This window comes from Colobus angolensis, unplaced genomic scaffold (assembly GCF_000951035.1).
Source record: "Colobus angolensis palliatus isolate OR3802 unplaced genomic scaffold, Cang.pa_1.0 Scaffold7, whole genome shotgun sequence".
NCBI lineage: Eukaryota > Metazoa > Chordata > Mammalia > Primates > Cercopithecidae > Colobus > Colobus angolensis.
The window spans coordinates 17679118-17693998 of NW_012120709.1; the positions used below are offsets into that span (position 1 = coordinate 17679118).

Here is a 14881-nt window from a genome sequence, read left to right on the forward strand (position 1 = left end):
AAGAAGAAGAAGAAGAAGAAGAAGAAGAAGAAGAAGAAGAAGAAGAAGAAGAAGAAGAAGAAGAAGAAGAAGAAGAAGAAGAAGAAAAGAACTTTATAACCTGGTTCCTCCATCTTCCTCCAGCTTCTCTTCAGCTTTCTTGTCACACTTCCTGCCCACATTTCCAGGTATGTCACATGCAGCTCCTCACATTTGAGCCTTTGTTTCTCTCTCCAGCAACAATACCCCTTAAACTAATTTCCTTATATCTAGACTTCAAACCCAGACTCAGATATCACCTATGTTTTGATGTACTAAATCACATTCCCCCAAGACAGTAAATCACCCCATCACCTCCCGACCTTCATCCCTGCCCCCACCCCCATATGTGCACTAAATCACGTTTAGAATTCAGGCTATGTCACTTAGCAGCCTTGTGACTTTGGACAAATCCTTCAGAAGTATCTATTCGTTTTCTCATCAATAAGCTAGGGATTATAACTTATAACAATCTATCTCATTGGTTAATGGTGATGATCTAATGAAATAATGCATGCAAATCATCTCACACTCTGCAGAGTACATAAAGAACCCAGACATTAGTTGTCACTAAAAATGATCACACAGACAAACTAACATATGTAAAGTGCCTGACACAGAGTCCGGAGGGAAGTAGGCACCAGGAAATGCTAGTCTTCTCAACCACAACCCTTATTTCTATTATTGCACTAATTACATATATATTTATGCACCTGTTTTTGCTATGAAACTGTGCGCTGTCAAGAATAGAATCTATGTCTTACTCCTCTTTGTATTTCTGGGAACTACCACAATCCTGGTGCAGAGTAGGCACAGAATAAATTTTAATAGAATGAATGAAATGAGACTTCTGCTCTAGACAAGCCAACTTACTTATTATTTCCTGAAGAAGAGCTGTGCTTTCCCACCTTGTGTTTGGTTCACAAAATTCCTCCTTCCTGGGAGCTTCCTTTCTCCTCTCTGCATCCTCTCATCCTTCAGCACCCAATTCAAATCCTCCACACATTGACTTGCCCCTTTTCTGACGCATAGTAGATGCTTACATCTGTAGTTGATATTGATTATAGATTATTTTTCTTCTTTACAATTCTTTACAATTATAGATTATTTTTCTTATTTACAATATATAATTCAGGTAAGTGACCTATAAATCAAAACCTGTTTCAAACTTTGCAAACATAATAAGATTTATTAGAATATGTTTGAGATAGTTTAGCCAACACACAATATTTCACACCAACCGAAATGCCCCTGGTTCTACCATACACTTTTCCTGTTAACTAAGACATGTAAATCTCTATACCCGTATTTTTTTCCTGGCGAGATATTCCAATATAACATCAGTGCCCATTTAAAGACTAACTGTGTTAACAGCCGGCATTAACCTTCCTTTAATTCCAAAGTTGGAGGAAAACCATATGACCTGTGGTGGATCTAAATGTAGACATTAAAATGTAGTGTCAGAATGTTGAATATAGTATCATCAGCTCCACCTGTCTCACAACCATAGAAATGACGACAATGAAAATGTAAATGTATAAAATATTATGAATGTCTCAAAGAGAGGTATCACCTATTCACAAGTGGCTATGATTATTGTTACTTAAGCATGAGTAGCAATATCTTTAAGTTTGAAGACTCATTTTCTAAACTAAATTTTGTCTCAATTTGAATTAAGAAATAAAAGTATACGGCAGTATGAACATGGCATGCTAGTCAGACATCACCTCCTTAGTACATTTCAATATGTCCTTCAACTAGGTTGACACCTAAAAATATTATAGGATCATAAAATGACTATAAATGTACTCAAGGGAAACTCCTAATCTTATCACTTTATTACTTTGGTGACCTATTAGTTCAAATTAACTCATTTTCATGGAGGGGCTTTGGGGGCAGCTGTGAGGCTGCCGTGTTAGCTGCAGGAAGTTGCAGGCTGGCAAATTTCATTCAAATATAAACCTCTAAATTTGGCTAGCTGGCATTGCAGGATCCTGTTGTTTGCAGTATGCAAAATCAAAATTATATACCATCTCGCTTGGTCAAAAGTTATGGGCTCTTCAATATTAATTTCAATGTTACTTCTGGAGGATTTGCAGGATAAGAGACAACTGTATGAATACAATATATCGAACTAAGAAAAAAAATGGAAGATTTCCCTTCACATAGGAAATGACAATGACTGCACATGCTGAAGGACCCTGGTTTAGGCTTTTCTCTCCTGACTGATGAAATCTGGAAATGGGATGGAGAAGCAAGTGGCAGCTCTGATATCTTCCCAGTGACCTTCTTCCCAACCCCATGCAGGCCCTTTAGGAGTCTTCTAGGGTCTGTGATACCAACTGAAGAGGTCCATTATCATTGACTTTTGTGTTTATCCATCAAAATATTTCCCAGGTCACCACAGAGCGGGCAGCACTAATTATAGCTATAAATTGACTAGTCTGATGAGAATGTTTTACATCATGATTGCGGTGGTAGGTCACAAGTGTTCATCAAATTTTGCCAAAATTCATCAAATTGTACCCTTAAATTTTGTGAATTTTATTATATGTAAATTATATCTCAGTAAAGCTGACCCCTTCAAAAGTAGAATGTCATTCAAAGGATTAAGGATGTGTATGTGTGTGTGTGTGAAAGAAAGAGAGAGAGAGACAGATAGACAGACAGACAGGAAAGTATACCACCCAATCCTCCCTGTGAGCTTTTATATAATTATATGATCTCTCTGGATGTCTGTAAGTCTCCATTATACTAAATTCTTTCAAACTAGGATGCTTTTCTATTTTTAACTGTTGAATTACTAAAATGCTTCCAAAGCAGACTGGTGTGGTGGTTAAGAAACAGGCTCTGATATCAGAAAGGCTCTTGTCTAATTCCACCCACTACTACCATCACCACAACCAATCCTCTCCTAGAAGGGAAATCAGGTTATTCTCTCTATGCTTAGCTTCCCTTATTGGCAAAATGAGAATAATATTAGTGATCTTCTGAGGTGGTCATGAGAATTAAATGAGGTGATACATATAGCACAGTTGACCATAGCAATAGCTCACAGTGTGTTTATGAAATTACTATAAGTAAGTGTTTATGAATTACTTCTGTTATAATTTAGATCTCTGCTGGAAAATGTTGGAAGTCATGGAAAAATAAAAGCTTTTGTGCTGTGTTAAAACCAGGATGGTATCTACATCTGGGCTCAATAGTTACAGATTCAATTCTGGTATGGGGGTGAGAAGAGCTCTCCCACAACAAAACTGTATCTTGCATAATACAAATTTTTAGTGAGTTGTTGAGCTAGCAGAAAGTAAGAGAAATCTCCAATGGGGGTAGGGGCAGGAGTTGGCATAGGAGATTGAAGAAGGGTTTGAGCAGAAAGTAAAGCACTGAATGATGAGAAGGTGATCCTGCCAAAAAGACAGGTTTCGTAAGGACAGGTGTCCAATTGGCTTTACCTGTGAAGACTGGTCCTTGACCTGTTGCCAAGATTGGGAGGCTGAACCTTGGACTCCAGGATTAATGTGGGGAACCTGGAAGGCAGCCGGCTTCCCATAGATATAAACATAAATCTTCTAGAGGAAAGCAGCCTCAATTCAGGACCCCAGATCTCCACAGATGAGGTCAATAAGATGTGAGTTTCAATCAAAGATCACCCACGCATAAGAAAGCAAACCACTGTGAATGAATCCACACAAACAGTAGACAATAAATTTAAATTCCCAGAACTTTCATGTGTTAGAATTACCAAATACAAAATACATAATACTTAGTACATAATGAGCACTCAACAAGAGGCTATCAGAAATTACCAAATAGATTCTAAAAATCAAATGGAATTTATAGAAATGAAAAAATACAAAATCATGGATATAAAAACTCAATGTGTGAGTTAAACAACAAATTAACTGTAGCTGAATAAAGAATTAGTGAACTGAAAACACATCTGAAGAAATCTATGCCAATCTCTACCAAAATATAGAACAAAGAATCACAGACACAGAAAAAATAAATAGAGGTTAAGGGATTTTGAGGATAATAGTAAAAGTTCTAACATATATCTAAACAGAGTCCCAGGAGGAGAGAACAGTCATAATAAAGACAAGACAATATTTGAAGAGATGATGATTGACATTTCTTCAGAATTTATGAAAGACATGAATCCCTAGATACATGAAGCCCATTCTATATCAAGCAAGATAAATAAAAAGAAATCTACCTCTAGATAAAATGAGGTGAACTTGAAGAACCTCAAAGACCAAGGGAGTATATTGGGAACAGTCAGAAATAAAGAAAACATTGTCACAAAGAATAACTGAAAGACCAATAGCAGACACTGGCCAGGCATGGTGGCTCACGCCTGCAATCCCAGCACTCTGGGAGGCCAAGGCGGCTGGATCACAAGGTCAAGAGATCGAGACCATGCTGGCCAACATGGTGAAACCCCGTCTCTACTTAAAAAAAAAAAAAATTACAAAAATTAGCTGGACATGGTGGCACATGCCTATAGTACTCGGGAGGCTGAGGCAGGAGAATCGCTTGAACCTGGAAGGCGGAGGTTGCTGTGAGCCAAGATCGCACCACTGCACTCCAGCCCAGGTGACAGTGCAAGATTCCATCACACACACTCTATAAATATATATATGTACACACACACACACATATATGAGATCTTCAAAGTGCTAAGAAAAAAAAAAAAAGAAAAACCTATAAAGTTAAAATCATAAATCCAGCGGTATTATCTTTCAAGTACAAGGTCGAAAGAAATAATATTTTCAGATAAACAGAAATTGAAACAGTTTACTTTCAACAACACTGACACTTAAGGGATTTTTCAAAAAAATTACTTCAGAAGAAGGAAATGAACCTAGAAAGAAAGTCTGGGAAAGGAATAAGCAAAGCAAATGGTAAACATTTGAACCTTAATTCAAATTAGTAAATCTAATACAGAATTACTGAATTAAATGATGACAGTGATGTCTAATTTGTGGCAGCTTAATAACAAGAAACAAGCTAAAAGAAAAGAGAATAGCACACACGTAAATTAGAAGAGGGACAGTTCTTATCTCTCAATTGCAGGGTTAAGATATTGTTTGCAGGTTTTGTTAAATATATATGGTAAAATTGTAAGGGTAATCATAAAGAATGAAAATAGAGTGTACAATTTCCACAGCAGGTAGAGAACAAAATCATACAGGAGACAAGAGTACAAAAAGCTTCATCAAGTAATAAATAAAATCAACCAGACCTTTAAATGTGAAATCTTTGTAGAGCCTTCTGGTATAAAAATTGGGCCGGGGAGGAGTCGGTGCTGTCAGTTCCACAGTAATAATTAAGCCTGGGCAGAAGATGGAGAAGGCATCCTAGAAGATGCTGGAAATTGTGGGCAGTGGAGGAGAAAGACAGAAAAACTTTTAGAGCAGAGATGTCAAAAGGTGAAGGGGTTTTGTCAGCCACGATGACATAGACTGGGCTCTCTCCCTTCCTGGGGCAGAGGCAGGAGGCAGAGCCGTTTCAGCTGATAGATAAATGGCTAACATACTGAGGGCAAATAGGGTGCTGATGCTGATGCTCATTAGCTTGGGCGGGTGTGCAGCTGTGTCTCACAGGGGCCTTGATACTGGCCCCAGCCTTGGCCAGAGCAGTTTAAGGGAAGCAGGCAGGAAGAGAAGGTAGGAGAAGAACAATGGGACATTTCTGTGGGCAGTACCCAGGACAGCTACCACCCCCTGCCACATCCTACTTAACCTGGAAGGAGGCTGAGGCTGAAGCCAGAAGGCATATGTGTTGGCACAGGTCTTCAAGGAAAGGCCCAGCCACACCACAGAGCTGAAAACGGGAGGGTAACACTGGATAACATGGGCACCCGCAACATGGGAATATGTGCCCAAATACAAGTGCATCTGTGGTTTAATCACTGCCCCTTTCCTTCTCAGACAAATATTAGGGGACCCACTTCTGACCATTACCTACCCAAGAGTTCCCTTCTGCCACTTAAAAGTGTTAAAGTATTAATCAGGAAAACCCAGAAATCAAAAGGTTTGGAGAAATATACCACAGATTTGAAGGAACTAAAAAATGCATAATAGTAATAATAACTAAGGCATGTATGCTGTTTACCTGTGGCAAACACTATTCTAAGTGCTCGATGTAATCATCTCATTTAATCTTCAGGTGCCCAAGATCCCACAGCTAGTAAGAGGTAGAGCTGAGATTCAAACGTAGTCATTCTGGTTCCAGAGGCTTTACTCTTAATTAGCATGCTGCTTCTGAGTTGTTGGAGGATATTTTGCCTGGAGAAGTTTGAATTCGAGGTTGATACTACAGATTGCAATTGCATGTTTGCATTCCCCTAAAATTCAAATGTTGAGGTGCTAATCCCCAATGTGATGGCATTTGGAGGAGGGGCCTTTGGGAGGTAATTAAGTAATTAGATCTTGCAGGTGAATCTCTCTAATGGGATTAGTGTCCTTATAAGAAGAGACATCAGAGAGATTATCTCTCTCTCTCTTTCTCTTTCTCTTTCTCTTTCTCTTCCTCTTCCTCTTCTCTTCTCTTTCTCTTTCTCTTTCTCTTTTTCTCTTTCTCTTTCTCTTTCTCTTTCTCTCTTTCTCTTTCTCTTTCTCTCCCTGCCATGTGAACACACAGTGAGAAGCCAGCTTTCTGCAAAGCAGAAAGAGGGCCCTCACTGAAAACTACACCATGATCTCAGACTTCCAGTCTCATGAACTGTGAGAAATAATTAATTGTTGTTTAAGCCACCCAGTATGGTATTTTTCATAGGCTTGTCTTCAAATATTTGAAGCGCTGTGTATGCAAAAAGTGTTAAACTTATTCGATAAGGACCAAAGGGATTAGAACTAGGAAAACAATTCTTTCCAGCCAACTTTGTAATTGGTAAAGGTTCCTAAAGAAGAAATGGGTTTCCTCAGAAGGTGCTAAGTTCTCTGTCCCTGGATATTAGATGCACCTGGTGTTAATAATGTGGAGAGAATTCAATCATTAAATTGAGACTCTATAAAATTTCTTCCAACTCTTGAGAGTCTATAGAATCATTAGAGTCGCTGCAAAAGAACTCAGATTCAACAAACTGGGTGCTGAGGATTCTTAACTTCCATAGAAGCTACACCCTCTCGCCTTACTTTGCTCCAGGACATCTTGGAGCCATTATTTGAATATTTTAAGACTCTACACACCTAGATACTCTTCCTTCAGAGGTCCGCTTAGGCATTGCGTCCCGCAAGATGTGTCTCCCACCCCATTCCTAACACCAGTTTAGGTGCCCCCATCACCCCATCTTTCCCTGGCCCTGCCACTTTTCATACTACACCAAATATTCTGTTTTGTCATCAGTCATCCCTGTATTGGTTTCTTAGGGCTGCAATAACAAGTTACCACAAATGAGATCACTTACAGCAACAGAAATGTATCATCTCATAGCTCTAGAGGCTGGAAGTCCAAAATCAAGGTGTCAGCAGGACCATGCTCCCTCTGGAGCCTCTGGGGAGAATCCTTCCTTGCCTCTTCCTAGCTGGCAATTGTGGCTGGTGATCCTCGATGTTCCTTGGCTTGAGGTTGTATTACTCAAACTGCTGCCTTTGTCTTCACATGACCTTGTCCCGTCTGCATCTGTGTCTTTATGTGTCCCTCCCCTCTTCCTTTAAGGACATCAGTCACATGAGATTTAGGACACACCCTAATTTAGTATGACCTCTTAATTTAAGTAGTTACATCTTTAATAGCCCTATTAGCAAATACCATCACATTCACAGGTATCAGGGATTAATATATCAATATATCTTTGGGTGGATCATGCCTGAAATTCCAGCACTTTGGGAGGCCGAAACAGGTAGATCACCTGAGGTCAGGAGTTCAAGACCAGCCCAGCCAACATGGTGAAACCCATCTCTACTAAAAATGCAAAAATTAGCCAGGTGTGGTGGCTCATGCCTGCAATGCCAGATACTCAGGAGACTGAGGCAGGAGAAACACTTGAATCCGGGAGGTGGAGGTTGCAGTGAGCTGAGATGGTGCCATGGGTGACAGAGTGAGATTCCATCTCAAAAAAAAAAAAAATATATATATATATCTTTTGGAGAGGGCACATAATTCGACCCACCATGTTCCCCAACCTCCCCTACTCTCTAGCCTGTGGGTTCTTTGAAGATTGTGTCTTCATTCCACATATTTTTCTTAAGTCTATTATGACCTACACCCTGTTCTAGGAACTGAGGGCGCATCCCAGTCAAGGTGCCTACACTTAGTGGAGCTTCCTTCTCCACATGGATTCAGACAGTAAAAGGTGGCCCTTCAGTGCCGAAGGCCAACACTAAGTGCATGTGTGTATGCACATACACACATACAGTAGGCGCCCCTTAGCCATGGTTTCCCTTTCTGAGGTTTCAGCTACTCATGGTTAACTGCAGTCTGAACACACTAAATGCAGACCTCCAGTAATAAACAATTCCTAAATCTTAAATGGCATGCCTTTCTCAGTGGTGTGATGAAATTTCATTCAGTCCCACTCCATGCTGCCCAGGACTTGAATCCTACCTTTGTCCAGCCGATCCACACTGTCTACACCACCTGCCCATTAGCGTCTCAGTAGCCAACTCAATGATTGGATCACCTGTCACTGTATGGCAGTGCTTGTGTTCAAGTCACCCTTATTGTATTGCACAATGGCCCTAAAGCACAAGAGTAGTGATGCTGGCAATTTAGATATGCCAAAGAGAAGCCAGAATGTGCTTCCTTTAAATGAAAAGGTAAACGTTCTCAACTTAATAAGGAAAGAAAAACAAATGTATGCTGAGGTCAGACATCGGTATGGTAAGAACAAATCTTCTGTCTGTGAAATTGTGAAGAAGGAAAAAGAAATTCATGATAGTTTTGCTGTTGCACCTCGAACTGCAAAACTGCGGCCACAGTGCATGATAAATTCTTAGCTAAGATGGAAATGGCATTGAGTTTATGGGTGGAGGACATGAACAGAAACGTGTTTCGACTGATGGCAATCAGGTGTGGTACTATCCTCAGTTTTAGGAACCCACTGAGGAGTCTTGGAATATATCCCTCGTGGGTAAGGGGAGGCTACTGTATATGCATATATATAGTCACTTAATATATATTTGATGAGGGAATGTTAACTGGAACAGTAGAAAATGGAGGATAAATTATTCCATTTTATCTAGTCAGTGCTTTCTGGCATGTTTATCAAAATGTAAAAGTGTGGTTTCTCTTTGTCCCTTGTAAAACTTTGTTCTACGGTACTTGAATTCTTATTTTCAGTTGACCTGAGGGTCAACCCAACTCCCCAGATAATATTTCTGAATATCATAAAACCAAGCTTATAAGGGGTATTCCTAATTTTTGTTAAAATCAAACTTACAACTAAAGAAAACACGTGAATTCTGTTTACCTTCCAGAGCAGCGTCAGTTCCTCTCAGTCTCCATTTGTGCAGATGCCAGGTGAGTACTTCAATTCAATAAGCAATTATTCCCTTTGGAATTTAAATCAAGCATCTGGGCTTCCATTCTTTCATAACAACCTTACAGCACTTCCAAAACTCTGCTCCTTTAAAACAGTTTTGTCTAAAATACAAAATCAGCGAAGAACAGAACTCATTCAGTCATTTCTGAATTTAAAACTCATTCTGTCTTGAAAGCAGCCCTTTGATCCCAAGCTTTTGGGGCAAAGGCAATATAAATTATCCCCTTGATACAGTTTTAAAATATCTAAAGTTCTGACACCATTATCTGAGAGATGAAGCATCTGCTTTCAAACAGAAAGAGGAAAGCAGCCTGCGAGCAGAGGGAGCCAGGCACTTGGTTCAGCATTTTGAATTCATTTCAATGCCTGTGTCTCACTAAATACTCCTGTGGAGATGTAAAAAGGGAATTCCTAATAGTGTTGGACATTCTCGTATACACATACACACAGGCAAAGACAATCTCATCTAGTTCAACTCAGAAGCAGCACAGTCCCTAATAGTTTTATCACCTTCAAAGCTGGAGAACGGAAAGGAATAAGAGCAATGGAGGATCCCGAATATTTAAATGCCTGTATGTTGTTTCCCAGTCATATATACTGCCATTGAAATGTGGTTGCATCTCCTGCCTTCTACAGAAAAAAAAAATTCTAAAACTTCTCTTTATCTAGAAATCATCCTTTCTCTTTGTACAGAGAAAGTCCATGCTAAGAGAGCAGATGCTTTTTTCTTTGTGGTTGTTTTGATTTGGAAATTGGGAGTATAGAAGAGAGCCTGGAAACCTTGTTTTCATATTCTCAACCTTAACCACTCTCATAAATATAAATTCATTGTATGAAACAGAACCTTATTTATTTATATTAAGGTTCAGTTGCACAGATTTTTTTCCCAGGGAGGTATGCTTATAATGAAAACCCTAACTGCAGCTTTCAAATGCATGAGCAGGTTAGAAGTTATAGAATGTAAGATGAAAATGAAGTGAGGAGAATCGTGCTATAGGTTTTGATGGGGAATTTTGATTTCTTCTTCTGGATGAATAAATTCACATGCCGTTCTTGAACACAATGTTATACTACTAGGTTTAAAGAAAATGTATAAGGCATGAGCTCTGCCCCCTTGGGCTTGCAGGCTGACTGGAAAGATCATTGTGACTCAGGTGAAAGGAATGAGCATAATATAAAGTTCCACGTCCTGTGGAATGGGCTGGAATTCTGGGTCTATACAGTCAGAAGCTCAGAAGTGGTCTGCTGTGGTAGGGGTAAGGTAAGGAAGACAGGCACTTACACCTTCTGCCAGGCTCAGCCTTTTTGTGACCTGTGACCTAACGGTGTTAGTGTTAGCATTAGATCACGCCCAAGGCCAGCTGGAACAATTAAACCATAAGTTTTATAGACCTCAAGTCTATGCCCTCAAACATGTTCTGAATGATCATGTGTTTTCCGCTACAACTGAGCTATTGAGTGTTGAGCAAACACATCTTTTTCTTTGGAAACCATTTCACTGTTGGGCTTACCTTAAATGAAGCTCTTATCAGTTTCTGTCCCTCCCTCTCTCCACCAAGGGAAATTTTTATTTATTTATTTATCTTTTTGAGATGGACTCTCGCTCTGTCGCCCAGACTGAAGTGCAGTGGTGCGATCCCGGTTCACCGCAACCTCCACCTCCCGGTTCAAGCGATTCTCCTGCCTCAGGCTCCCGAGTAGCCGGGACTACAGTAGCTGGGATGACAGGCCCAGCTGATAAGTATTGTTTTTAGTAGAGACACGGTTTCACCATGTTGACCAGGATGGTCTCAGATCTCTTGACCTCGTGATCCGCCAGCCTGGGCCTCCCAAAGTGCCGGGATTACTGGCGTGAGCCACCGCGCCTGCTCCACCAAGGGAAACTTCCTGTACCAGGCACTGTCTTCCTAAACTTGCAGGGTCCTGGTGAGTTGAGGGAAGGATTCCGTGAGGCCACAAGAGGGCAGCAAATAACATGAAACTCATCAAAGCCCTGCAACTACAGGCCTCTAAAACTGGCTTCTGTGTAGCCATCTAACCCTTTTAGAGCAAGTCATTTATTGATGTCTGCCAGGTGTGTGACCCAGTGTAAGGTCAATGTGCGAAGAATTAGAAGACAGAGTACAGCCTGCCTCTGATTTGAGGTGGGGTTATATGTGTCACCTTATCCAGAGATGGTGATCTCAGATAACAGGCCAGGAGCAGCCTCTTGTTAACAGTTCTATGCATATGGAGAGGTAGCTCCGATGTTGTGAAAAAGATGCTTCCTTGGTTAAAATGTGAATGCCAAGAGATTCTTTTATTTATCTCTTCCTAGCACAGCGCCGGGGCACCTGGAAGGTACTCAGTAAGTGTGAATGAATGAGCAGATGCCGTACTATCTAAAATGAACTCACCCCTAAAGGCGATAATGTTTTCAAACATTAGTTATTTGGGCTAATGCAGGAATATTTCACGCTTTTCAAGACACTTCTCTATTTCCATGTTAGCGCTGGAGTCAGGCACACGTTAGTAACATCATTTTCCAGGCAGAGACTCACCTGCAACTGAGGCCTTGACTGCCCTGGGTGGGAGGAACTTTCTGCCCATGTGTTTTTCATTTGGCAACAGGTTCGCCGGTCACGTCAGGTTACTACGGTGTCAGAAGATCTTTCTTATCTGACTCAGACTTCCACAACAGTAAACAGTTTTCAAGTGACGTCTACACCTCCAGCGTGGGGAAGCCGTTTCCCTGTGAGTCCTCCGCAGGGCAGAGCCATGCGGCCCTCCTGGAGCCCTACTTCCCCGCGGAGCCCTATGGAGACTACCGGCCTCCGGCGCTGACGCCCAACGCGGGCTCTCTGTTCAGCGCCTCGACCCTGCCGCCGCTCCTGCCGCCGCCCTTCCCCGGAGACCCCACTCACTTCCTATTTGTGAGTATGCAGAGGCCTCTTGTGAGGGAGTAAAAGAGGGGCGAGGCTCACCCTCTGGCCCAGCCACTGTGCTTGGCATCCGGGTTGAAGCCAGGTCTGGCTCACCCTGGAGACTCCTGAGGCTGCTTTGCAGCTGCCTGGAGATGCCAAGACACCCTCTGAGGGAGCCTTGTTCAAGGATCCCTGTTAGCCATGACAGCCAGGAGGATCTAAGCAGGGCTTGGAACCGGGAGGAATGTACAGCAGGATTTATATCCATTTTTTAATGCTCTGTGGATACTGTCTGATGTTCCCCCACCCTGTTAGTGCCAGTCATCATCATTCCTGCAGCTCCTAAGGAAGGAACACTGAAGCTGCATCTCAGACCTGCTAGGCAGTAATGAGATGGGTGCTAATCTCCCAAGGAGGGTACATAGGGCTCCTCTTTCTTTCCAAGTCCCCTGCCTCCCCTTCCCCACATTTTTAGCCTAAAAATCCTTGTTCTCTCTCAATCCTTCCAAACAGGTGAGTTCATAAAGATCTGAAGAATGCAAATGCTCATAGAGAATCATAAAGGTTTCTACCACAAAGGAATGAATCTCTAAAGACAGCATTTTAGACAAAAGGGAGAGAATGAGAATTCACATTATTAAGTATATTCTGTGCCAGAAAATGTGTTGTCTTCATTCAATACTTGCAACAAGTCAGGATATATTTATGAAAGCCCCATTTTACAGATGAGCAATGTTGGACTCAGAGTCGAGAGGAGCCATGAATGAATCCAAATCTTTCTAGCTCCAAACTTAAGAGATTCCTACCTCATTCCTCCCGCCTTACTGAGGACAGAGTGGGCTTCTTAGTCCCCTCCAAAGCTTACCATGGAGTTGAAGGTCTACTCCAAGGAGTGGGCCAAGCGCTGACCTTCCCCACTGTGTAAAGGGCATTCTAGGACCCAGACTAATGGGAGACTCAAAAAGAATCCAAGACAGAGTGCATTGTACACAGTAAAATGTTGCATAGATGTGCATTTTGTTAGTCTCACATTTCACTCATTCAGTGTTGTCTTCTGGGAAAAAGAATCTCAATATCTATAGCAAATCTAATTCTAGAGTAGGAAAGGAGGAAAACTTTCACTGCTAGTGTCAAAAGCCAGAGAGAAGAGCAGCCTGAGAGCCAGGCTTCAGGCAGCAGAGAGAGGGAACGAAGGCTGCCCTGAAGTCACAGTCTGGCAGCACGCAATATATCATCAGAGTGTCACCTACAGAATAACCTCTGTGGCCTTTCCATTCTCCTCAGAGGGACTCATGGGAGCAGACGTTGCCTGACGGTCTCAGCCAGCCCGACCCTGTGTCTGCCGATGCCCTGCAGACCTTGCCACCCAGCACGAATTGCCTCTCCCAGCTTGAGTTTGGGAGCACCGCTCAGCACAAGGGCTCCAGCTGGGGGACCTCCCTGGCTGGGGCTCAGTCCTACTCGCTGCATGCTCTGGAAGATCTGCACCACACTCCAGGGTACCCCACCCCACCTCCTTACCCCTTCACCCCTTTCATGACGGTGTCAAACGACCTACCACCCAAGGTGGGGCCGCTCTCCCCAGATGAGGAAGCAGACACCTGTTCCCTCCAAGACCCTTCCCCTTGGGCGAAAGAAGATGGGAGCATCGCCTGGGGGTCATATGAATGCCGCAGAGCTTATTGAGGGGGAGGGCCAAAGGACTTCTGGGTTTTTCTTTAACTTGAGATATATTCCGAAGATCGTTTTAGGTGTGTCAGCTCATTCAGGACTGGATCTTCAGAATAAGCCACAATGCCGCCCTTTGTTAGTGGATGAGGGCATTTATTTGTAATCCTCTCCACCGTAGCCCCACTGAAATAAAACAGAACGTTAATTAAATGTATCACAGACCGTATTCTAGTAAGATAACCTTACAGTGTGGTCTTTTTGGAACTGTTGTAACCCATTACGTTCTGAATCTTCTGTTATCTTTGAAGTATCATTTTTGGCACTGATTTTTTTTCCTAAATTACATTAAAAAGTTTATGCAGATCATAAAAAATACCGATTTTCCTGTCAAATGTTTCTTAGTTATAAACTATGTGTGTTCGTCAGTAAAAGACACTAGATAGGATATAATATAGATATGACCTCATAAAACAAAACTCATTTTATAGCATGTGACTTGAAAGAGTGAAGTGTTTTATATACATATATTTATGCCTTATTGTAGTGATTTGTAAAAGCCCAGTAAAAAAAAAAAAAGGCACAATCTATAAATATGTTGTTGTCCATAAAATAGGATGAGATCAGGAGACTACGGCCTTGTAAATAACAAAGTTATTTTTTGAGTCTATCCTAAAGCCCAGGATGTCCCCAAATTAGTTCAATCCAAAAAAGTCTAAAAATTGCATTTGATCAGTGATGGCCTTAATTAAACCAGACATTGTCTCTCTGATGGAGTACACCTACAGTTATCAGCATGAATGAG

The 14881-nt window shown here is 41.6% G+C and overlaps 1 protein-coding gene across 1 annotated transcript in view; it reads left to right on the forward strand.

Moving 5' to 3' along the window:
- LOC105500996 (chromosome unknown open reading frame, human C11orf53) overlaps nucleotides 1-14445 on the forward strand; it is a 30216-nt gene extending 15771 nt beyond the window's left edge. Inside the window, exons 2-4 of the mRNA XM_011926696.1 lie at nucleotides 9441-9483; nucleotides 12116-12417; nucleotides 13693-14445. Of these exons, the coding sequence (XP_011782086.1) occupies nucleotides 9477-9483; nucleotides 12116-12417; nucleotides 13693-14094 (711 nt within the window). The 5' untranslated portion in view covers nucleotides 9441-9476 and the 3' untranslated portion in view covers nucleotides 14095-14445. The remainder of the gene's footprint in view (nucleotides 1-9440; nucleotides 9484-12115; nucleotides 12418-13692) is intronic.
- Nucleotides 14446-14881: the final 436 nt, after the last annotated feature.